Below are 26,799 nucleotides of genomic sequence, written 5' to 3'. Positions count from 1 at the left end.
CAGATCTTTGCTCTTTGTTTTCGTCTATTGCTTGATTCGGCAAGTCTATGCACTGGGAATTGATATACACCAGCTTATACCTGGTAGGCTACAGTCCATGGGGTCGCTAAGAGTCGGAGATGACTGAGCGACTTTGGCTTTCACTTTTCACTTTCATGCATTGGAGAAGGAAATGGCAACCCACTCCACTGTTCTTGCCTGGAGAATCCCAGGCACGGGAGAGCCTGGTGGGCTGCCGTCTATGGGGTCGCACAGAGTCGGACACGACTGAAGCGACTTAGCAGCAGCAGCAGCAGCTTATACAAGGTCCAGCAGAGGAATATGAAACCTCCACTCCTTTGGAGCTTTTCAGTTCTACCCAACTCTGGTTCCTGGGGAGGATCGTGATGGCTGGAGACGCATAAGAGGCATGAGGTGCCCATGGACATACCCTGCCAGGTCTGTGAGGATAGAAAATTGGATATGTCACTGAAGACATGCTTTAACAACTACCAGTGTCATGGGGATGTCTTAAAGAGAATGACCAAGAAGCGACTGTATGTACGTGCTTGAGGATCAAATGTGTGGATCTCAACCTTTAGGAAGAGATAATGGTAAAGGAAGAAAATACTAGGATTCCTCCAGTAGTCTGAAATGAGCAGACCCTTCTTTGCAAATCCCCCGAGGCCATTCTGCCAGTTGCTGGTGACTGGTGTTTTGTCTTCAGAATGAGAGGATCCTGTTTTGGAACATGTGCTGTGGGCTACAGTCTTCAGATAAGTGGAAACCCCATATTTGCTTTGATAAATATTTACTTGAGAGGCTCATGGTCTCAAGTAAATATTAAGAGGCTTCACAGAGTTGAATATGTAACCTTTAAATAGCGCTTATGATGGATGCATCACTATTGTACTACATCACACGAGGTGCTTTCTTTGATTTTTGTACCTGCCGGAGGTACATTATTTTCCTGAGGGCATTATTTTCAGCATTATTTCAGTAAGGAGACCTGAGGTGCAGAGAATTGAATGACCTGTGTAAATGCACATGCTGCTATGGGGCTGAGTGATAGGAACCTGGTAGGCTAGTTGCCAAGACAGTGCCCTGACCACTTTGTTACACTAATAAATCATGTTAGCTCTGTTTTCAAATCATCCAGAGCTGAATTTCATTTTGTTTTTGTACTTTTCCACCTAATTCACATCATTTTTAAATTTTATTATATAATCATGGTTGTGAACAGTTCCTATTTTTAGGAAATTTAAAAAAAATTTATTTATTTATTTATTTATTTATTTTAATTGGAGGCTAATTACTTTACAATATTGTGCCATACATTCACATGAATCAGCCATGGGTGTACATGTGTTCCCCATCCTGAACCCAACTCTCTCCCCTCAGGGTCATCCCAGTGCACCAGCCCTGAGCACCCTATCTCATGCATTGAACATGGACTGGCGATCTATTTCACATATGATAATATACATGTTTCAATGCTATTAGGAACTTTTTTTTAGTCTAAGAATTTACCATATGGTCAATATCAAATATAAATGATTTTTTGAGGTCATAATAAAGTACAGATGCAGTTTCACAGACTACTGTTACAGTAAATGTCCAAATTGGATTTAATGATGCAAGATTTGTTTAGTGTTAGTTGGTACCCCACTCCAGTACTCCTGCCTGGAAAATCCCATGGACGGAGGAGCCTGGAAGGCTGCAGTCCATGGGGTCGCTGAGGGTCGGACATGACTGAGTGACTTCACTTTCACTTTTCACTTTCATGCATTGGAGAAGGAAATGGCAACCCACTCCAGTGTTCTTGCCTGGAGAATCCCAGGCACGGGGGAGCCTGGTGGGCTGCCGTCTATGGGGTCGCACAGAGTCGGACACAACTGAAGTGACTTAGCAGCAGCAGCAGTTGGCCGCAGAAAGGCTCATTTGCTATCATTCCAGGAACAAAACATAATGGTATGTATCAAATAAATCATTGGATGATAAATCCTTCTTCACTAAACTGCAATGCATGAAATACTGCTATGTGATAAAAAGAGTGTAGCTCTTTTACCTGTTATTAATAATTTTGGTCTAAATGCCTAGGTATTTATTAATGCTTACAATGAGTAAAACTATTAACAATGAAGCAAGATTTGTGAATGTTAAAATACAAGAGACATGTATTTTATGCATGTCTTAAATGCAACATAGTGAATATGGAACCCTGTGTATTGTTTAAGTTGAAATCATCAAGAAATGAGTTGTGAGCTTGGAATTGATGCTAAAATATTATTAAGTCATACAACACAAGACAAGATACATTTGGTCGTGACTGTATTTTAACATTCATAATTTAAAAGTTATCTTTTCCTTAAATGTTACTTCTCTAACTTGAGTAGGGAAAGCATCTCTCCACAGTTGTTAGACCTCGAATGTTTTCAATGGAGATAATCACTGTATCTAGTAAATGCATCATATTCCTAGAGCTTGATTTAAAAAAAAACAAAAAACATTTTTATCCAAAAACAAACTCATATTCTCAATGTATGCAGAGGATTAGAAAACTGTTACGTGCTATCCTGGCTTCCCTGGTGGCTCAGCAGTAAAGAATCCACCTGCAATGAAAGAGATGTGGGTTCAGTCCCTGGGTTGGGAAGATCCCCTGGAGGAGGAAAGGGCAACTCACTCTAGTATTCTTGCCTGGAAAATTCCATAGACAGAGGCGGCTGATAGACGATGGTCCATAGAGTCTTAAAGAGTCAGACATGACTGAAGTGACTGAGCATGCATGCACAGTGCTATCATACTCTGTATAATAGGCAAAAAGGCAGTATAAACCTACCTCTAATTATAATGAAAAATTAGTCTTTAAACCCTGTAAAGTAATGTAAAGGTGGCTCAGTGGTAAAGAATCCAGCTGCAATGCAGGAGATGCAGGTTCAATCCCTGGGTTAGGAAGATTCTCTGGAGAAGGAAATGGCAGCCCACTCCAATATTCTTGCCTGGAAAATTCCATGGACAGAGGAACCTGGTGGGCTACAGTCCATGGGGTCACCAAGAGTTGGACACAACTGAGCCTGCAAGCATGCATGCAAGGTAATGTCAGAATGATTTCAAAACAAAAAGCCTTAAGACCTTAAAAAATGATTCTTCATCCTCACTGTGATGATTCAACATTGATCACCCACAGTGAAGATTTCATTCAGCGACACCAGGAGGCATGAGGCAGGGTTTAGGATCCTCATATCTCTTTACAAGGTCAGCTCATACCTACAGTCTTATTCTGCTTCCCTGTCTAGCTTTGCCACTGAATCTGTTCTTACCCCCCAAATCCCTTTTCCAGACATGAACACTTACAGACTTCCTTCCATAAACTCTGTCTCTTGGGCTGAAATAGAAAATACTCGCCTGACTCCTTCTGGTGGGCTCAGGGTGAAGGTCATGACAGACAGGACGTGAGTGGGAGGGAAGTGGTCAGACCCTGAGATATAGGTTTATGTTCTGTGACCTCATCTTCCCTCAGAATGCAATTATCATTTCATTTGAAGTAGTAATAACAGGGCAGGCTTGGGGAGCTAATGATCTTTCTGAAAAACTTTTTTTGAGTTGCTAATTACCAAAACCAATTATGACTTTCTGGTGAGTATCTCCAAAGAGACCACTGATGTGTTTGGGAAGAGGCCTGTAATTTTTCATGATCCCTGATGGCACAGAAAGTCACCTGTGGAAGGAGTCATGCTGATGTCTGAGTGACTGGTAGTGAGTTATGTGTGTCTCAGGATTCCCTGATTCCCTGAGAAGCTCTTCCACTAAACATCTAGTTCATCCTTCATCTTTGGACTTCTAAGCTGCACTGCTATTAGACTTGGAATCAGACGTAGCACAAGAAGAATATCTGGGATAGGAATAACAGGAAGAACATGCATGATGTTACTTTTTCATTTGTATAATTAAAAACAGGTTAATTTGAGACTCCCCTGGTGGTACAGTGGATAAGGATCTGCCTGCCAGTGCAGGGGGATATAGGTTCAAGCCCTGGTCCGGGAAGATCCTACTTGGTGTAGGGCAACTAAGCTGGGGCGCCACAACTATGAGCCTGTGCCCTGGAGCCCGGGAGCTGCCACTAGAGAAGCCACCACGATGAGAAGGCCATGAACTGCAATGAAGACCCAGCACGACAACCAGATTAAATAATTTAATTTGGAGATGGAAATACGGAAAAGTTTCTAAGAGATGATACTTTACAGATATGGTACTTTTCTGTTGAAGTTGGTCATATGCAATCCATATAATCTACTTTTCATGATTTTGTTTTAAAACCACTTCTTAAAAATCAGCAGTTCAAAGGGAAATGTCCGTAAGGCATTTTCCTTACTTGTACTGGATCTGAAGAAGTGAATGTTAATTTAAAGATGTTTTATCATAATGCCCTCAAGCACAAAACAAGACCGGGAGCTGACTGTGGCTCAGATCATGAACGCTTTATTGCCAAATTCAGACTTAAATTGAAAAAAGTAGGGAAAACCACTAGACCATTCAGGTATGACCTAAATCAAATCCCAAATGATTATGCAGTGGAAGTGACAAATAGATTCAAGGGATTAGATCTGATAGACAGAGTGCCTGAAGAACTATGGACAGAGGTTCGTGACATTGTACAGGAGGCAATGTTCAAGACCATCCCCAAGAAAAAGAAATGGAAAAAGACAAAACGGTTGCCTGAGGAAGCCTTACAAATAGCTGAGAAAAGAAGAGAAGTGAACAGCAAAGAGAAAAGGAAAGATATACCCATTTGAATTCAGAGTTCCAAAGAATAGCAAGGAGTGATAAGAAAGCTTTCCTCAGTGATCGGTGCAAAGAAATAGAGGAAAACAGTAGAATTGGAAAGACTAGAGATCTTTTCAAGAAAATTAGAGTTACCAAGGGAATATTTGGACACAACTGAATGACTGAACTGAAGGGAATATTTCATGCAAAGATGGGCACAATAAAGGACAGAAATGGTATGGATCTAACAGAAGCAGGAGATATGAAGAAGAGGTGGCAAGAATACACAGAAGAACTATACAAAAAAGATCTTCATGACCCAGACAACCACAATGGTGTGATCACTCACTTAGAGCCAGACATTCTGGAATGTGAAGTCAAGTGGGACTTAGGAACCATGACTACAAACAAAGCTAGTGGAGGTGATGGAATTCCAGTTAAGCTATTTCAAATCCTGAAAGATAATGATGTGAAAGTGCTACATTCAATATGCCAGCAAATTTGGAAAACTCAGCAGTGGCCACAGGACCAGAAAAGATCAGTTTCAATTTCAATCCCAAAGAAAGGCAACGCTAAGGAATGCTCAAAGTACTGCACAATTGCACTCGTCTCACATGCTAGCAAAGTAATGCTCAAATTTTTTCAAACCAGGCTTCAACATGATGTGAACTGTGAACTTCCAGATGTTCAAGCTGCATTTAGAAAAGGCAAAGGAACCAGAGATCAAATTGCCAACATCAATTGGATCATCGAAAAAGCAACATAGTTCCAAAAAAACATCTACTTCTGTTTTATTGACTACACCAAAGCCTTCGACTGTGGGAATCACAACAAACTGTGGAAAATCCTTCAAGAGATGGCACACCAGACCGCCTGACCTGCCTCCTGCAAAATCTGAATGCAGGTTAAGAAGCAACAGTTAGAACTGGACATGGAACAACAGACTGGTTCCAAATCAGGAAAGGAGTACTTCAAGGCTGTGTATTGTCACCCTGCTTATTTAACTTATATACAGAATATATCATGTGACATGCCAGGCTGGATGAAGCACAAGCTGGAATCAAGATTTCTGGGAGAAATATCAATAACCTCAGATATGCCAATGACACCACCTTTAAGGCAGAAAGTGAAGAAGAACTACAGAGCCTCTTGATGAAAATGAAAGAGGAGAGTGAAAAAGTTGGCTTAACACTCAATGTTCAAAAAATAAAGATCATGGCATCTGGTCCAATCACTTCATGGCAAATAGATGGGGAAACAGTGACACACTTTATTTCCTTGGGCTTCAAAATCACTGCAGATGGTGACTGCAGCCATGAAATTAAAAGATGCTTGCTCCTTGGAAGAAAAGCTATGACCAACCTAGACAGCATATTAAAAAGTAGAGACATTACTTTGCTGACAAAGGTCCATCTAGTTAAAGCTATGGTTTTTCCAGTAGTCATGTATAGATGTGAGAGTTGGACTATAAAGAGAGCTGAGCACTGAAGAATTGATGCTTTTGAACTGTGGTGTTGGAGAAGACTCTTGAGAGTCCCTTGGACTGCAAGGAAATCCAACCAGTCCATCCTAAAGGAAATCAGTCATAATATTCATTGGAAGGACTGATGCTGAAGCTGAAACTCCAATACTTTGGCCACCTGATGTGAAGAACTGACTCATTTGAAAAGACCCTGATGCTGGGAAAGATTGAAGGCAGGAAGAGAAGGGGACAACAGAGGATGAGATGGTTGGATGGCATCACCAGCTCGATGGATATGAGTTTGAGCAAGCTTCGGGAGTTGGTGATGGACAGGGAAGCCTGGCTTGCTTCAGTCTGTGGGGTCGCAAAGAATCAGACACGAGTGAGTAACAGAGCTGACTGACTGATGCTAACAATGACATTAAGTGCAAATAGGGGTATACCACAGAAAACAGAGCATTTTGAAAAGCTTCCTTTATAAACAAAAGCACAAGGATCAAGTGGTATAACCGATTGTTTTTATGATTCTTTTAAACATCAGACAAGCCAGTGCTACTTTCTCAACTCAACAGCATTGGATTGTTACCAGAGGTCTTTACACTTGTGCTGACATTTCATGAAGGAGCACTCATTGGTTACGGGATTGATGAAGACACCTAAAATAACAACACCACAGTTCAAAAGCATCAATTCTTCAGTGCTCAGCTCTCTTTATAGTCCAACTCTCACATCTATACATGACTACTGGAAAAACCATAGCTTTAACTAGATGGACCTTTGGATTTTCCAACGGACATGCCCACAGTCTGAACAAGGTCTACTCAATAGTTCCCACGAGTGTTTTTGGTCCTGCTGGGAAGTTAAAGGAAACACAGTTCACACAAAAGCACATCCACTTCTGACTCCAACTGCAAGTGTGGGCTTTCCCAAACCCATGCCTGCTGGGAGCGAGCTCCGCCCATGGCAAAGGTCATGAGGAAGGAGGCTTGGCATATGCAAAGGCAGGATCGAGCCTCAGAAGTCCCCCTGGAAATTCTCAAGCATCTACCCCCAAAACCAGAGTCTGCCTACTTTCTGCTTTGTGCTTTCACCTACACCTCCGACTTTATGGGGGGCTGTCCCCCACTACCTCTCTCTGAAAAAAGAGTTAGCTTACAGCTCCAGTTAATAATTCCTGGGTGTGACAGTGTTTCAACCTACAAACTCCTTTGGAAATCCTCTAGCCTGCCTGAATAGGTTTTTCTGGCCACATGTGATTGTTCAGAGCCTCCCAACTGTGAGAGGCAGGAGATGTTCTAAACCGTCTAAACACATATTCCTTTGAGTAGTTAAAAGATTGATTAGAAATTGTATTGGTGAAGGGTTTTTCACTTGCTGGGCCAATGTTTGCTGCTAAGTCTCCATATCCCTTACTTACTGTGTCCTTGGCAGTGTATTGATTGATATAATGGGTGTATAGAAATGTAAGTAGTGGCCTCAATGTTTATAACCTTGGACCCTTGAGTTAATTCTTTTCTTGATTGAGCCCACCTCACCTTTGCTCTATAGGAATGCAGCTTTGTCCAATGCTTTTTTGGAGGCTGGCGCCTGACTTTAGAATAATCACCTTTAGAGAAAGATAAGTTTCTTAAAATGTTAACAGGCCTCCTGGCCAGAAGAGGGTGTAAATCACCTAAACTTTTGCATATGATAAGTTTGAAAGCCTGGCTTCGATTAGGATCAGGAACTGCTGTCCTTGCATGACTCTACCCCTTCCCCCTCTATGCATAACTTAAGGTATAAAAACTACTTTGGAAAATAAAGTGCGGGCCTTGTTCACCAAAACTTGGTCTCCCCATGTCGTTCTTTCTTTCACCTTCTGGCTGAATTTTTCCTCTGAGGCGGGGAAGCTCGTCAAGCCTACTAATTTTGCCTGGGCTTCTAAGATCTGACCGGGGAGGCCTTAGTGTCTCCTCTCCTTCAGGAGAACGGGAGGACGCCTGCAGCCTTCATAGGTGACATAAATTCCCTGCTTTGGAATTTCATTCAGCCTCTTTTCTTCACTGAATTTTCCTACTGAGCTATCCTTATTCCAGCCTCTTTTCTCCACTGAATTTCATCACTGCGCTGTCCTTATTTCAGCCGCTTTTTTCCACTGAATTTCCTCACTGAGCTATCCTCATTCTATTACTCTTTATATCTTTGATGAATATTTAAATAAATAGGTCGCCGACGCCGTCTCTCCTTCGAGTACCCTGGATCAGCTGGGACTGGACCCCGGCACATGCCCATTTCGGTAATTCTCTTGAAGGACTCAGAACTAACTGGCACTCTTCTCCTCACAGTTGTGGTTTATTATATGGAAAGACAGATTAGCACCAAACAAGGAAGAGATGCAAGGGGTACAGCAGCCCAGGACAACTCCAGATCGCTCATTGTTCTCTGCAGACGGCATCTCCTGGTCTCTGGCCACAGCTCTCAGCAAAATGCACATCTTTGTCTGAGCATCTGTATTTAGTACATTTACTATAGGCTTCACAAGACAGACGGCAATAGTATCTCTGAATGTACCTAACATTTGAAGAGCCAGTATGAGGTAAATAGAGATTTAATGAGATTTTAATGAGACAGTGACTCCATTCTACAAAGCTATTACATACATTTTCACAGATTTCTACTAATTCAAGTTTTCTTTCCCCCTTGCTCATTCTTCACCACACGGCCCTCTGTTTCCAAGTCAGTGAATGCAATCATATCTGGCCACACATACGCCAAACACGCATATACATATACATAGACATAGTCTGACACACATGTGTTTGCACACTCACATATATACTTAATCACCCCATACTCCACACTCATCCCACACTCACAAACACTCATGACACATGGAACCACACTCACATTATTGCACACTCTTCACTCACACAGCAACATAAAAGACACAATCCCACTTACTTTCACAGAATCATTTATTTGGTCATCAAGAGGGTTATTATGTTCATCGTGTGTCTGTATAAGGTAAGGCTGCATCTTTTCTGGGGAGTGAAGGCCAGAAAAAGGGAGGAAATGTATGTACTTTACCCTCTGTCCATCCTGTCAAAGCACTCAAGGATAATATATTAGACATGCATCTTCTAAAAATTTCTGAGAGCTTTGCCACTTGAGGTGGGGAGTATGGTATAAACGTTGGAATGCCTGTGGGTATGACTGGGAGTGGGTGTAATGGAGAAAGATAAGAAAGAGGACATGGGGGGCAGGTCAGAGGGTAAGGTGAGACAAAGGGGTTCTGGGGTGCAGAGTACAGGAGGAAAGAGGGTGCAGGAGTAAACAGCACATGGATTTGAAGGCTGCAGTGGGTTTCAAGTCCACTGCGGGATTTAAGGGAACTCAGAGGTTAAGCAAAAACGTTAAGGGCACATCACATATTTGCACTGTGGGGAATAAGGGTTGCAGGAGGCATGGGAACATAAAAGAGATTCCACTGAATATGTAGCTTATACTAGGTGGTGTGTTCATTTTTACAATTCTAATCCCCCAAACCATGAATCTGGTATATCTTTCCACCTGTTTGTGTTGTAATTTCTTTCCTCAGTGTCTTACAGGTTTCCAAGCACATGTCTTTTACTTCCTCTCTTACTTTCTGAGGAAATGGATGCTTTTACTATGTTTTTAAAGCATTTTACTAGCTTTGAACATGGTTGATTTACTACCTTTACCAATGAGATTTTTCCTTTTGTAATGTTCATGGTTCTAGTGTGGCCTTTTTTCTGCTTAGAGAAGTCCCTCTAACATTTCTTTTACGGGTGGTTTCACAGTGCTGAATTATTAACTTTTGCTTGTCTGTAAAACTTTTTACCTTTCCATCAAATCTAAACGAAAGCCTTGCTGAGTACTCTTGGTTACAGATATTGGTTGGGTCAAAAAGTTCATTTGGGTTTTTCCATAAGATCTTACAGAAAAACTCAAATGAACTTTTTGGCCAATCTAGTATTTTCCTTTCGTCTTTTAAGTAATACTGTTCCATACCCATTGACCTGCAGAGTTTCTGCTAAAAAGTCAATTGATAGCCTTACAGGTGTTCCTTTGTAGGTAACTTGTTCCTTTTCTCTTGCTGTTTTTGATATTCTTTATTTTTAAAGAGTTACTTTATAGTACAGGGAAATATATTCAGTATCTTGTAATAACCTAAAGTGGAATATAATCTGAAGAAAAAACCCAAGTCACTTTGCTGTACACTGAGGCTAATACACTATTGTAAATCAACTATACCTCTAAAAAAAAGAGAGAGAGAGTGGAGTCTCTATTTCCTACAGCCTTCTGGCTCTCCTGAAAGAAAGCCCTACTGGATTTTAAATATTCTGGGTGCTCATCTTCTCCGTGTTAGAGCCCCATGTAGGGCTCAGAACCCTCACCCCTTGAGGAGAATCTCTGTAGTTGTATTATTCTCCTGTATGTAGGTCACACACCCAGTGCTACGGTTCTTGACTATACAGAGATTCCAACCCTCCTACCTGTCTTGTTGTGGACCCTTCTGCCTTTCTTGAGTTGTAGCAGACCTTTTCTGCTAGCTTCCAGTCTTCCTCATCAATATTTGCTCTGTATTCAGTTGTAATTTTGGTGTGTCCATGAGAAATGAAGAGCTCACAGTTTTCCTGCTCCACCATTTTGGAGCAGTTGCCTGGGGTATTCTTGGTATAGCAGCCCCCAGCTGACTAAAACAGATTTTTCTGGTCAAGGAAGGTGGGTTGATTATACTCACCTGAACTTTAGAAGTCAATAGAGATAATTGAAAGACAAGAGATTGCAAACAGGAAGGGGACTCAACTTGCCAATGCAGGCATGGTTGATGGAGAGAATTCAAATGTAAGTCTATTAAAGGAAACAAATTCTACCAACAACATGAATCAGACTGGAAGCAATTCTTATTTAGGTTTCACTTCAAAAATTCTCTTTGGTCACTGAAAGTGAAGGAATGAATGAATTGGCAACTGTGCACTGTGGAAATACATACAATTCACATATATCACATAATAGTAGGGGATTTTCTTATTTCTTATCCAAGCAAAGTAGAGCCTGTGTACACTGGAGTCACGGCTCATGAGCAGAAAGGGACTGGCAGTAGGGAAGCATGCTGCTATGATTACAGTCTTGTTCACAAGGAAACAGTTCAGATGATCAAAAAGAGCCACAACAAGTTGAAAAATGGAGGAAAGAGTATAAAAATAGACAAAAGTGCTCACCAGGAGAAGGATGGTTTGGGTAGCTCTGGACTCAGGGAAGGACTTGGGGAAGGGGTTGGTCCCCTGAATGTGTTGGATTTACTGCTTATGTCTGTACAGGATGACAACCATGGAGCTGCTGGCCCAGAGTGTGAGCCCCAAACATAAAACATCAGGAAATAATAGCAACACTGCAGACAATGCCTCTCTGGTTCTGTCATGATGAACAGCAGAACAGTATCCAAAATCTCTTTCCTCTGTGATGTTTTTGTCACTCCATTTGCCAGTTATATAGAAAGGGAAAAATGACATTTACCAGCATTTGCAGGATCCAACACAGGAAAATAGAGCTGGGAGCTCTATTTGTACGTACTTGGGAGCTGTTACTTTCAGCACTGCCCACCTGGAGTTCCAGGGACTGATTATGATCACCTGAAAGACACTCAAGAGGCAGATGCTACTGATGGACCCTCCCCTCCCCACTCTACAGAAAGAAGAGAACTTTGTAGCCAAAATCACTGCGGATATGCTTCCACCCAAAGACTGCCATTGTCTAGGGGACTCCTTTACAGGGGAGGATCAAGGAGTTGACCACAATCAGGTGCTTAAGGATCAAATCTGTGGACCTTAACCTGGAGCCAGTTGAAGTGAAGGATGATATGATGGCAAAGGAGTGAGAAATTCCCCAGGATTCCAGTCACCATCTGAGTTAAGATGATTATGCCTATTGCCAACTTGCTGCTGCCCATTCTCTCAGTTCACAGTCAAATACTTGTCTTGTGAGTTAGAATATCCTGCCTGGGAACATGAGGTGTGGGTTACATACACAGTGTCAGCTGGTATCTCATATTCTCCACTTAACATTAGTTCCCACTTGGAAACTAGCAGTTTATAAACAGTTGCATGTATGATATTTAAAGAGCACTAATACATAAAAGTAATCACTGCAGCATGATTACTTCTTCATTCTTCAAAATCTATGAGCCAGACACTTATTTGACCTTAATGATACAGAGAAGAGTAAGATAACCATAGAGTGGTTCAGTGTTTGTCAAAATCTACTTTTAGGACAGAATGAGGACTTGAAACCCACTGGACTGGTTAAAAAAAACATGCATTGATCCCCTATTTCTGCCAAAAAGTTAATTACCTGTGTTCATATAAATTCAGATTTATATTTAGCTTTTTTTCACAACTTGTTCTTTGATTTTAGACTGGTACTATTTTATAACTTCCATGATAAGAAGATTCCAGTTTTGTAAAGTTTTATTCTGGAGGGCACTATGTAGTGTGACTGAGGCTTTAGCTGTCTTAGTATATGTACATGCACTGCTGCCGGGAGAATCTGGCAGGAACCTGCCCAAGACATGAAAATGAGGATGGCTCAGAATTAAGATGCAAACAGTAAGATCTTTTGCTTTTATTTCAGAAAAGCAGTGATAATAGCATGTATCCCAGAAATTGTTAAATAGTCACATGTAATGCCATAAACTTTGGTACATAAAATACTCATGCATGATTAATTAGTGTAAGGAGTTACTAAATTATTATTTTCAGGTGATGCAATTATCTACTTATAATAGAAAATATAACAATGAATTAGTATTTGCAAATGATATTAACATACCAGAGATATATACAAATCAAAACCTGCGAGGCATGTATTTTTATGCATTTTATAAATGAAAACACCACATATTTAGATTGATATTAAGATACTTTTTAAATGGGCAGAAATGATATGATATATGACTGAAAGTTGCTCCCTGAAACTCAGCATTATTATGTGAACTTTCCTTAACATTTCATAATATTAAGAGTGAAGACAGCCTCACCATAATCAGTGGACTCAGGATGTTTTCAGTGAGGACACAATTACTGTCTCCATTAACATCCAGAGTCAGAGAAGACATTTTCCTTCAAGGTGTTTCCATTTGGATACACTTTCTGCACAGGATAACATTTTTTGCAGACTCGTCATACTCTTTATTGCCACCCTGGAGTTATTAGTGCTATACCTCTACTCACCCTGAACATTAAGTCTATTTTTTCCCCTACAGTAGGTTCAAGAGTGAATTGATTTTACACCTACAGTTTTAAGCACCTTAAACAATCAGGTTTCGTTTTCACTTGGACCAAGCCACAGTAGTCACTGTCAGTGAGGATTCAGTTAAACTGCCTGAGATGGTTTAGGATTAGGACCCTATCTCTCTTTATCAGTTCAGCTCATGCTTCACAATATTCCCATGTTCCCACCTGGAGTTGGCTCTGAATCCAGTTACTACACAGAAGACTGTGCCTTTCCGATATAATCGCTTACTCAGCGTCCTGATCTGCCTTTCTTGTACAGACTCTGACTCTCAGATTGAAACAGAACATCGTTACCTGGCACCTTCCTGCTCCCAGTAGAGTGGGCTCCCTGATGGTCATTATACCCAGTATGTGTGTAGGAGGGAGACAGCCAGACCCTGATATATAGGTTTGAGATGCTGTGTCTTCCCCACTCCTCCCATCAGAGCTGCAATTATCATTTCACCAGCAGCAGCAATGGGAGTGCAGGCCTGGGATCTGAGAACATTTCTGGAAAATTTTCTCTCAGTTGTTAATTACTGGAAACAATTACAAGTTTCTAGTTAGCACCTTTAGGAGACTAAAGGAATGTTTCCAAGAGCCTTCTTATTTTCCCTGACCACTAATGGCAGACAGGGTCTCACATGGAAGAGTGTAAGAAATACTGAAATACACACATGATTGAGGTAACTATTTGGGTCTCTCTGGATTCTTCACTTCCATGAGATGTTTCTCTACATTCCACTAATCTGAACCATCAATTAAAATATTGGTGGAGAAATGGAATGAGTCCAATTACCTGGGAGGTATATTCAAAGAGATAAAAGGGAAAGGAGGAACATGGGAGAACTCATTATATGAATCATTAGCACAAATAAAATCAATTGATTTAGACTCATTTTCATAATTTCATGGCAATTATGAAGGAAATCTTGTCAGAAAATACACTTTATTCTTATTTAATTCTGTTGGTGATAAGAATGGGATGCAGAACAAATGCATAGAAACAAAGAGAGGGTTTGAAAAGAGTAGCTCTTAAATAAAATCATCTAGATCTGATGGCTCAATAGTCTGAGCAATTAATTCAGGAGGATCAAACCTAGAGACTAAATAAAATACTGCTAAAAAACAGTGGATCAATGGGAAATAAAAAGAAAATCAGAAATTATCTTGAAGCAAATAAAAATAAAACAGAAACTTTAAAAATCAAGAAATAGAAAAGGCAATTCTAAGAGAAACTGAGAAAGATAAAAGCCTACCTGAAGAAACAAGAAAAATTTCAAATAAACAACCTAACCCACCATCTAAAGAAATTATAAAAGGAATTACATAAAATGTCCAAGATAGGAGACAGAGGAAATGATATAAATCAAAGAGTATTTTAAAAATCAGAGATTAAAACACCAACAGAACAAGTCAATGAAACCAAGAGGTGGTTTTTTGAAAAGATACATACAACTGATAAGCCTTTAGCTGGGGTTCATTTAAAAAAAGAGAGAGAGAGAGAGAGAGAGAGAACCTGGAACTTCCCTGGTGGTGCTGTGGTTAAGACTTCGCCTCCTAGTGCAAGCGGTGCAGTTTGATCCCTGGAAAGGGAGCCAAGATCCCACATCCCTTGTGGACAAAAAGCAAAATGTGAAACAGAAGCAATATTGTAACAGAAGCAATAAATACTTTAAAAATGGTCCACATAAGAAATCTTTAAGAAAAAGAAATTAGGTACATATACTGTTTTGTATAGACTTTTTACACTTCTTATGTTGTTTGTGAATTTAAAGTTTGCATAATGTTGTACAGCACTCATTGGCATTGCTGTATAAGAATTCATGTTAGGAATATTGAATAATGTCATGAGTCCACTATTATAAGGAGTGATTCTAGAAAAATGGAATTTAAGGGAGAGTTTTGCATTGGTTCCTGGGTTTTTGGAAATGGCTTTTGAATCTGAAGCCCTTCCATTGTGACTCAGCTGGTAAAGAATCTGCCCACAATGTGGAGACCTGGGTTCAATCCCTGGGTTGGGAAGATCCCCTGGAGAAGGGAAAGGGTACCCACTCCAGTATTCTGGCCTGGAGAATTCCATAGACTAAGTCCATGAGGTCACAAAGAGTTGGACACGACTGAGCAATTTTCACTTCACTTCACTTCGAATCTGATTAGAAGTGAAGACACTAATGAGCTCAATTCCAGCAGTAAAGACAGCATGGAGAGTCCATGTCCTGATTCAGCAGTACAGACTCCCAACACATCTGCATGGGATACACCCCATCACCTCTTAGATAAGTAAGTATCTGAGTGACTCTGCTTACAATACTTTTGAACATTTGGGAGAAACTAATGAATGTATTAACATTGGCTGCTTGCTCCTAATGTTGCTGGACTAAGAGATGAGTGAAGAGTTTGAGCTCAGTGATTGGAATGCCCCATTCCAGCACCATATATAGAAGCCCAAGGCTTCTATGTGTGCCCTGAAGGAGACCCTTACCCTTTCCCACCCCTTAGCTGAGATTGCTGAAAATCAAGCAGAGACTAGTGCCCTCTTGTTATGTATTACAAAGGATAACTCAGGAGAAAAATTGTGGGGTTCACACAATTATGTATCAAGAATTATAAGTCAAGTTGGGTTTTTTAAGGAAGATTTTATTTTAGAATAGTTTTAGATTTTCAAAAATGGAAGACTATACAGAGTCTCCTTATATTCCACATTCAATTGGTGACTCTGAAATCTTGTATGTGTCAAGTTGTTTAATTAATGAACCAATAGTAATGAATTTGTGCTAACTAAAGTCAATACTTTATTCATATTTTCTCAGTTTCTCTTTTATATCCATTTTCTTTTCCATGAATTGATCCAGATACCAACTGTCACGTTGTAGTCATCACTCTCTAGTCTCCTCTTTCCTGTGACAATTAATCAGACATTCCTCAGACTTAATGATGGTGACAGATTTGAGAAGCACTAGTCTGGTATTTTCTGGAATGACCTTTAACTGAGATTGCTGTGAATTTTTTTTGCATTTCTTTTCCATGGGGACGGTCTTGATCCCTGTCTCCTGTACAATGCCACAAACCTCCATCCATAGTTCATCAGGCACTCTATCTATCAGATCTAGTCCCTTAAATCTATTTCTCACTTCCACTGTATAATCATAAGGGATTTGATTTAGGTCATACCCGAATGGTCTAGTGATTTTCCCTACTTTCTTCAATTTAAGTCTGAATTTGGCAATAAGGAGTTCATGATCTGAGCCACAGTCCACTCCCAGGCTTGTTTTTGCTGACTGTATAGAACTTCTCCATCTTTGGCTGCAAAGAATATAATCAGTCTGATTTCAGTGTTGACCATCTGGTGATGTCTTGGTCATGAAAGATCTTTCTTGTACAGTTCTTCTGTGTATTCTTGTCACTTCTTCTTAATATCTTCTGCTTCTGTTAGGTCCATACCATTTCTGTCCTTTATCAAGCCCATCTTTGCATGAAATATTCCCTTGGTATCTCTAATTTTCTTGAAGAGATCTCTAGTCTTTCCCATTCTGTTGTCTTCCTCTATTTCTTTGCATTGATCACTGAGGAAGGCTTTCTTTTCTCTCCTTGCTATTCTTTGGAACTCTGCATTCAGATGCTTATATCTTTCCCTTTCTCCTTTGCTTTTCGCTTCTCTTCTTTTCACAGCTATCATGATCAAGATAATCACGATGGTGTGATCACTCACCTAGAGCCAGACATCCTGGAATGTGAAGTCCAGTGGGCCTTAGAAAGCATCACTATGAACAAAGCTAGTGGAGATGATGGTATTCCAGTTGAGCTATTTCAAATCCTGAAAGATGATACTGTGAAAGTGCTGCACTCGAAATGTCAGCAAATTTGGAAAACTCAGCAGTGGCCAAAGGACTGGAAAAGATCAGTTTTCATTCCAATCCCAAAGGAAGGCAATGCTAAAGAATGCTCAAACTACTACACAATTGCACTCATCTCACACACTAGTAAAGTAATGCTCAAAATTCTCCAAGCCAGGCTTCAGCAATACATGAACTGTGAACTTCCAGATGTCCAAGCTAGTTTTAGAAAAGGCAGAGGAACCAGAGATCAAATTGCCAACATCTGCTGGATCATCGAAAAAGCAAGAGAGTTCCAGAAAAACATCTATTTCTGCTTTATTGACTATGTCAAAGCCTTTGACTGTGTGGATCACAATAAACTGTGGAAAATTCTGAAAGAAATGGAAATACCAGACCACCTGACCTGCCTCTTGAGAAACCTATATGCAAGTCAGGAAGCAACAGTTTGAACTGGACATGTAACAACAGACTGGTTCCAAATAGGAAAAGGAGTACATCAAGGCTGTATATTTTCACCCTGCTTATTTAACTTATATGCACAGTACATCATGAGAAATGCTGGGCTGGAAGAACCACAAGCTGGAATCAAGATTGCTGGGAGAAATATCAATAACCTCAGATATGCAGATGACACCACCCTTATGGCAGAAAGTGAAGAGGAACTAAAAAGCCTCTTGATGAAAGTGAAAGAGGAGAGTGAAAAAGTTGGCTTAAAGCTCAACATTCAGAAAACGAAGATAATGGCATCTGGTCCCATCACTTCATCGGAAATAGATGGGGAAACAGTGGAAACAGTGTCAGACTTTATTTTGGGGGGCTCCAAAATTACTGCAGATGGTGATTGCAGCCACGAAATGAAAAGATGCTTACACCTTGGAAGGAAAATTATGACCAACCTAGATAGCATATTCAAAAGCAGAGACATTACTTTGCCAACAAAGGTTCGTCTAGTCAAGGCTATGGTTTTTCCAGTAGTCATGTATGGATGTGAGAGTTGGACTGTGAAGAAAGCTGAGCGGTGAAGAATTGATGCTTTTGAACTGTGGTGTTGGAGAAGACTCTTTAGAGTCCTTTGGACTGCAAGGAGATCCAACCAGTCCATTCTAAAGGAGATCAATCCTGGGTGTTCTTTGCAAGGAATGATGCTAAAGCTGAAAATTCCAGTACTTTGGCCACCTCATGCAAAGAGTTGAGTCATTGGAAAAGACTCTGATGCTGGAAGGGATTGGCGGCAGGAGGAGAAGGGGACGACAGAAGATGAGATGGCTGGATGGCATCACTGACTCGATGGACCTGAGTCTGAGTGAACTCTGGGGGTTGGTGATGGACAGGGAGGCCTGGCGTGCTGCGATTCATGGGATCAAAAAGAGTTGGACACGACTGAGCTACTGAACTGAACTGAACTGAATGTGACATTTCTTTCATGATTATACTTGGGTTCTGTGTTTTGGGGAGGAAGACTGCAGAGGTATAAGAGCCATTTTCATTTCATCATGTCAAGGGTCCATACAACCAACATGACTTATCACTGTTGATATTAACCTAGGTCTCCAGGATGAGGCAGGGGCCTCTGATATACTCATCAAATGTTATTTTTGTCCCTTTTCATGGTGAACTCATTGAAAGTAAGACACTATGCCACACTTAAGCATGGGATGTTATTTTCCACGTTTTTTCATGATAAACTTTTAACACAATTATATAGAATCTTTCTGAAAAGGAATTATGTTTCCTCAAATACATTATTTCTTCAATTGTATTTCATTTCAGTTTTCACTGGTACACATTAATTTTTATACTTTGAGTTATAATCCCAAACCACTTTGTTAAAAAATCAAATTGTCCAACTTGGTGATTGGCTGTTCTCTTAGGTGACTTCTGTGTGTCTTTGATATAGCCCATCATTATGGTTCTTCTTACTTCTTATTTAAAGCATTTCCTGTTTTCTACTATTTAATATAGGATTCTAAAGGAAATATATGTATGTGTGTATATATATATATATATATATATATGTATACACACACATACATATATATCCTAGCCCCAGCTTCAGCCATTACTTCACCAAGCAAAAGCTGCTCTTATTAATGAATGGTGTGATGAACCACAGTATGCACTGTACATGTGGTCATGGCCACTGGTGTCTGAAAGGTGGGGTTGTACACAGGTAGCCCAGGGTACAGAATATTCAGCCAAACATGATATTTCTCAAACTTAAAAGTCTGACAGAATTTACCCTCCTTGGATTTTACCTGCCTTGGACAAGTGAGTTGCTTCTTCTTTCTGATTTCCTGTTTTGGGAAAGAGAATATCCATCCTATTCGGTCACACCATTGGAATTTGGTAAGCGTATTACGTATCTGCTTTCAAAAAAAAAAGAAGAAGAAGACAATGGAGGAAACAAGCTCCTTGATTTCAGACTATACTACAGAGCTACAGTCACCAAAACAGTATCAAACTGGCAGAAAAATAGACACATAAATAATTGGAATAGAATAGAGAGGCCAGAAATAAACCCACGTGCTATTGGTCAATTAATCTATGACAAATAAGCCCTACCACTGAGAGCTGGTGGGCCTCACTCTTGAGGATGTTCTCCTCCCAGGACCTTCTCTCCTCCCTCTCCACGCTTGTTATAAAGACCTTAACACACCTCCTTTGTGAATGAGTACGAAACAGACTCAGACCAAATCTCACCATGCAAACATGGATGGAATAATATATAATGGAGGTATATATAATATATAATGGAGAAAACATAGTTTCTTCAAAAGTGGTGCTGGGGAAACTCGACAGCTATGTACACATAAGACAATAAAATTATTTTAATATTTTGTACACTTTAAATTCACATAATGCTATATATCAAATGCATTTTAATTTTAAAAATCAGCTGACATAGTTCATCTATTATTTTAAAAATATTAGAATATTCTTTTGTTTTTGTGTTTCTTTTTGGAAAGTATATTTCACTTCAATCTGTTCATTTCTGCATGAAAGTATTTAAATGTTTTAATCTCAGTTCCAAACAACATATTTCTAATAAGTACTACCACCTCTCTAGGCATGTTATCTGTAAACTCATAATGGACTGACAAAGTCTCTACTGAAGGAGATGTATTTTAAATTCCAACTCCCCACCAGGTCACTCTTTATTCTGTGAGGACATTAACTTGTTCTCTTTCATTAATGACTATTGCACATGCTAACCCACAGTCATGCATACCTTTCTCTTTAAGTTCACGCCTGTATAACTTCTAGGAAACGTACTATAGCAGACTGAAAACTACACACCTGAATAGCTTATAATATGCAGATTGTTTCAAGACTTGATTTTATTATCACATGAATTCTGAACTCATTTTCTGAAAGTATTAGAAAAATTCAACCATATAATTCTTTACAAGAACTATATGTCATGACAATACTATAACAATTGTTTATTTTCAAGAAGATGTTCAGCATGTCATGTTTACTATTCTCTTCAGATTCAAAATTTTAGCTAGATCTCTGAGGTGAAGCCATAAAGAAGGTTGACCACTGAAGAACTGATAATTTGGACTGTGGTTTTGGGAAAACCCTAGAGAGTCCCTTGGACTGCAAGGAGATCCAACCAGTCAATTCTAAAGGAAATCAATCCTGAATATTCATTAGAAGGACTGATGCTGAGGCTCCAATACTTTGGCCACCTGATGTGAAGAAATGACTCATTAAAAAAGACCCTGAGGCTGGGCAAGATTTAAGGCAGGAAAAGAGGATGACAGAGGAAGAGATGGTTGGATGATATCATCGACTCAATGGACATGAGTCTGAGCAAACTCCAGGAGGTATTGAAGGACAGGGAAGCCTGGTGTGTTGCAGTCCATGGGGTCGCAAAGAGTCAGACATGACTGAATGTCTAAACAACAACTGAGGTGAATTAATGAATGGTCAACCATACACTTCAGAAATACACCCAATTCACACATTTCTCATAATAGTAGGGGACTTTGTATTCCTTATCCAGGCAAAATAGAGCCTGTGTACATTACAGTCACAGCTCATGAGCAGAAAGGGACTGACAGTTGGGACACACAAAGCCAAGATTACAGTGATGTTCACAAGGAACCAGCTGGGATAATCAAAAAGAGCCATCATGAGTTGAAAAATGGAGGAAAGAGTATAAAAATAGACAAACGTGCTCACCAGGAGAAGAATGGTTTTGGTAGCTCTGGACTCAGGGGAGAATTTGGTTGGGGTATCAGCCCTACGAATGTGTTGGACACGATGCTTATGTCTGTATGGGATGAAAACCATGAAGCTGCTGGCCCAGAGCATGAGCCCCAAACATAGAACATCAGGGAGTGATAGCAATGCTGCAGACAATGACTGTTGGATTTTGTCATGATGAATAGAAGAACAGTATCCAAAATCCTTCTTGTTTGTGTTGTTTTTGTCATTCCATTTGCCATTTATACGTAGAGGAAAAATGAAATTTACCAGCATTTGCAGGATCCAACACAGGAAAATAGAGGGAACGATGTACTTGGGAGCTTTAACTTTCAGCGCTGCACACCTGGATTTCCAAGGACTGATCGTGATCACCTGAAAGACACTCAAGAGGCAGATGCTACCGATGGACACTCCCCTCCCCACTCTGTGCAGAAAGAAGAGAAGTTTGCAGCCAAAATCACTGTGGATATGCTTCCACCCAAAGACTGCCATTGTCTGGGGGACCCCTTTACAGAGGAGGACCAAGGAGTTGGCCACAATCAGGTGCTTAAGGATCAAATCCGTGGACCTTAACCTGGAGCCAGTGAAGTGAAGGATGATATGATGGCAAAGGAGTGAGAAATTCCCCAGGACTCCAACCACCGTCTGCATTAAGAAGATAACGCCTATTGTCAAATCAATGCTGGCCATCCTCCCGGTTCACAGTCACTGATATTTGTCTTGTGAGTTAGAATGTCCTGCATGGGAACATGAGGTGTGGGTTACATGCGTCATGTCAGCTGAAATCCAGTATTCTCCATTTACCCTTAGTTCCCACTAAGAAACATTTACTTTATGTTCTTCAGTTACCAGCAGCTTTAAACAGTTGCACATATGATATTTAAAGAGCATTACTATGTAAAATTAAAAGCTGTAGGCTCTACACATGATTATTTCTTCATTCTTCAACAATCTATGAGGCAGGTACTTATGTGATGTTAATGATACAGAGGAGGGTGACATAAGCACAGAGAGGTTGAATATTTGTCAAAATCCACTCTTAGGACAGACTGAGGACTTGAAACCCACTGGACTGGTAAAGATAGTGCATTGAACCCCAACTTTGCCAAAAGGTTAGGTAACTGTTCATATAATAATTCAGATATATATTTAGTTTTGTTTTCAGAACTTGTTCTTTGATATTTGACTGCTGCTATTTCATAATTTTTATTAAGACAGACACTTTGTATTATAAATTAGGCTTCATGTGTCTTAGTATATGTACATGCACTGCTGCCTTCCAGGAGAATATGAGAGGAGCCTGCCCCAGGACCAGGTAGTGTCATGAAGATGAGGATGGCTCAGAATTCGGATGGAAACAGGAAGTCTTTTGCTTTTATTTCAGAAAAGCAGTTATAATGCAAGTACTCCAGAAATTGTTAAATAATCCCATATAAAGTCATTAACTTGGGACATAAAATAGTCATACATGATGAAGTAGTACAAAAGGAAAAAGTAAATTATTATTATTTTCCAGTGATACATATATCTATTCATTAATAGCAGAGTTAATTGAATATACGGCAATGATTTATACTTTTCAAATGATATTAACATACCGGAGATATATACAAATCAACACCTGCAAGGGATCTATTCTTATGCATTTTATAAATTAAAGTAAGAGGCATTTAGATTCATATTAAAATACCTTTTAAATGGGCAGAAACAGTACGATATACGACTGAGAGCTGCGGCCTGAAACTCGGCATTATGTGAAGTTTCCTTAACTGCTTATTTCATAACATGAAGAGTGAAGACAGCCTCACCATATTCAATGGACTCCGGATGTTTTCAGTGAGGACACAATTACTGTCTCGGTTAATATCCAGAGTCAGAGAAAACATTTCCCTTCAAGCCATTTCCAGTTGCATTCACTTTCTGTATAGGATTACATGATTTTTGCAGACTCATCATACTGTTTATTACCACCCTGGAGTTATTCTTGTGGCCCCTCTAGGCATCCTGAACATTTAGTCTATGATTCCCCTGAGGCAGACTCAAGAGAAAATTGATTTTATATCTACATTTTTAAACACCTCATAAAAATCAGGTTTTGTTATCACTTGGACTAAGTCCAACAGCCACTGTCAGTGAGGATTAAATTAAACTTTAGGAGGAGCCAGCAGGGATTGGTTTAGGGTGAGGACCCCATCTCTCTTTGCCATCTCGGCTCATGATTCAGGATTTTACTACCTTATGCATAGTGTTGGCACTGAATCCAGTGACTACACAGAAGACTGCCCCTTTCTGATATGATCACTCAGCATCTTGATCTGCCTCTCTTTCACAGACTCTGCCCTCTCAGACTGAAATAGAACACCCTTACCTGACACCAACCTGCTGCCAGGAGAGTGGGCTCCCTGATGGTCATTATACCCAGTTCGTGTAGGGGAGGCAGGCAGTTGGTCCCTGATATGTAGGTTTGAGATGCTGTGTCCTCCCCTCCCCTCCCATCAAAGCTGCAATTATCATTTCACCACCAGCAGCGATGGGAGTGCAGGCTTGGGAGCCAAAAACGTTTTGAAAACTTTTCTCTCAGTTGTTAATTACTGGAAGCAATTACAAGTTTCTAGTTGGCACCCTTAGGAGACAACTGGATATATTTGAGAGGCATTTTTTTTTTTCATGATCCCTGAAGATGACAGGGTCTCACCAGGAGGAAAGCAGGAAATGCTGAAATCCCACGCGTTAGGGACTGACATAAGCCATGTAGGTCCCTCTGGATTCTTCACTTCCTTGTGATGTGTCTCTGCTCTGAAACTAGTACTTTCCTCACCTTCAACCACTGGACCAAACCATCAACAAAAGTACTGGTAGAGAAATGGAATGAGACAAAATACCTGGAAAGTACATTCAAAGAGATGAAAGGAATAAGAGGAATATGATTAGAAACTCATTATATGGACCACTGGCACAAATCAAATCAATTTAGACTCATTTTCATAACTCGATGCCAATTATTATGGAAATCTTGTAGGAAAATATAATTTATTATCATCAACCTCTGTGACAAGAACTGGATGTGGAACATATAAACAGTAAAAAAGGGATATGGGGTTGAAAAGAATATGTCATAAAATAAAATCACCTAGATATGATGGCACAGTGATTTTGACAATTACTTAATTCAAGAGGATCAAACCTGGGCACTAAACAACAGGCTATTAATAACCAATAGGTCTATGTGAAATCAAAAGAAAATGAGGAATTACCTTGAAGCAAATAAAAATAAGACCAGAAAATTTCAAAATCTATAAAACACAGCAAAAGCAGTTCTAGAGGGAAATTTATATGGATAAAAGCCTATCTCAAGAAGCAAGAAAAATCTCACATAAACAATCTAACCTACCAACTAAAGAAATTAGAAAAAGAACTACACATAGTGTCAAAGATAGCAGAGAGTGGGAGCGATATAGATGAAAGAGAAAATTTTTAAATCAGACATCAAAAGACCAATAGGACAAGTCAATAAAAGCAAGAGCTTTTTTTTTTTGAAAAGATGCACAAAACTGATAAGCCTCTACTGGGGGGATCGGGGAAATAAAAAAGAAGACCTAGGACTTTCCTGGTGGTCCTGTGGTTAAGACTTTCAACATAGGGTGTGCAGGTTTGATCCCTGGTAAGGGAGCTAAAATTTTGCTGCCTAAATCAAAACATAAAACAGAAGGGATACTGTAACATATTCTATCAGATCAGATCAGATCAGTCGCTCAGTCGTGTCCGACTCTTTGCGACCGCATGAAGCGCAGCGCGCCAGGCCTCCCTGTCCATCACCAACTCCCAGAGTTCACTCAGACTCACGTCCATCCAGTCAGTTGAGAGAGTCAGTTCCTAGGCAGGTTGATAGGGAGTCTAGGGGTCCCCAAGGAGAGAGGGGTCTGGAATTCTCAAGGAGGAAGAAAGGACAAACTTTTTTTCTTTCTCCACATTCCTTAGGATTATATACCAATAATGTATCCTGCCTAAGGACAGTCTTTGGATTCAACCTTCTGTTATCTTAAAATGTTAATTATGGGAGTAGACCTGGTCTTTACAAAGATGTATCTTGCCTGAGGACAGTGTTATCTTAAAATGCAAATTATGGGAGTAGGTCTGATGAGGTCTTTACAACCTCCAGATATTCTTTGGATTATATAACTTCATTGTTAACACTAGCAAGCGTGTACTCTTTTTGCCCCCTTCTGATGCCTATGTCAGAAGCTTTCTCTATCTCCTTTATACTTTAATAAAACTTTATTACACAAAAGCTCTGAGCGATCAAGCCTCGTCTCTGGCCCCGGATTGAATTCTTCTCCTCTGGGGGCCAAGAATCCCGGTGTATTCGCGTGATTCAACAACAACCTTTCACAGTGATGCCATCCAGCTATCTCATCCTCTGTCGTCCCCTTCTCCTCCTGCCCCCAATCCCTCCCAGCATCAGTCTTTTCCAATGAGTCAACTCTTCACATGAGGTGGCCAAAGTACGGGAGTTTCAGCTTTAGCATAAATGGTTCATATCAAAAAAATCTTAAAAAAAAGAAGTGCATTTACAGTTATGTGTTACCCTTATATTCCTTATGTTCTTTGTGAATTTAAGATTACCATAAAGTTGTATAGCACTCATTGTTATTGCTGCATATGCCAATCTGTCCACGGGAGAAACGCTGCAAGAATACTGAAGTGGATTGCCGTTTCCTTCTCCTGGGGATCTTCCTTGACCCAGGGATCCAACCCCCATCTCCTGCAGCTCCTGCACTGCCAGGCAGATTCTTTCCCATTGAGCCAGCTGGGAAGTGTATATAATATACAATATACAAGATTTCACTTTTATGAATTTCAAATAATGCCATGATTCCATTGTTATGAGGAGTAATTCTAGGGAAATGGAATTTAAGGCACAGTTTTTCATCAGTTCCTGTTTTTGGAAAATGGCTTTCTAATCTAATTAGAAGTAAAGACACTAATGAGCTTATTTCCAGCAGTAAAGAGAACACAGATTCCACGTCCATGTCCTGATTCTGCAGTACAGACTCCCAACACATCTGCCTGTTAGCAGAAGTAAGTATCTGGGTGACTCTCTTTACAACACTTTTTAACATTTGGGAGAAACTAATGAATGTATTAACATTGGCTGTATGCTCCTAATGTTGCTAGACTAAGTGGTGAGTGACAAGGTTGATCTCAGGGATTGGAATACCCCGATCAAGCACCAGAGAAAGAACCCAAGGCTTCTATGTGTGCTCTG

At 40.1% G+C, this 26,799-nt stretch overlaps 1 protein-coding gene and 1 pseudogene across 1 annotated transcript; both read right to left on the bottom strand.

Moving 5' to 3' along the window:
• Nucleotides 1–11,031: 11,031 nt before the first annotated feature.
• LOC147354422 (vomeronasal type-1 receptor 4-like) lies at nt 11,032–12,288 on the bottom strand (annotated as a pseudogene).
• An 8,846-nt stretch (nt 12,289–21,134) lies between these two features.
• Nucleotides 21,135–22,421, bottom strand: LOC147354421 (vomeronasal type-1 receptor 4-like). Its single transcript, XM_086353949.1, has one exon. The coding sequence runs from the start codon at nt 22,221–22,223 to the stop codon at nt 21,282–21,284; it is 942 nt and encodes a 313-aa protein (XP_086210075.1). The 5' UTR covers nt 22,224–22,421; the 3' UTR covers nt 21,135–21,281.
• Nucleotides 22,422–26,799: the final 4,378 nt, after the last annotated feature.

This window comes from Bos grunniens, chromosome 18 (assembly GCF_055505025.1).
Source record: "Bos grunniens cultivar Pamir isolate PY7600 chromosome 18, Bosgru_T2T1.0, whole genome shotgun sequence".
In the NCBI taxonomy this organism is placed as follows: domain Eukaryota; kingdom Metazoa; phylum Chordata; class Mammalia; order Artiodactyla; family Bovidae; genus Bos; species Bos grunniens.
This window is presented reverse-complemented; position numbering and strand designations above follow the sequence as displayed.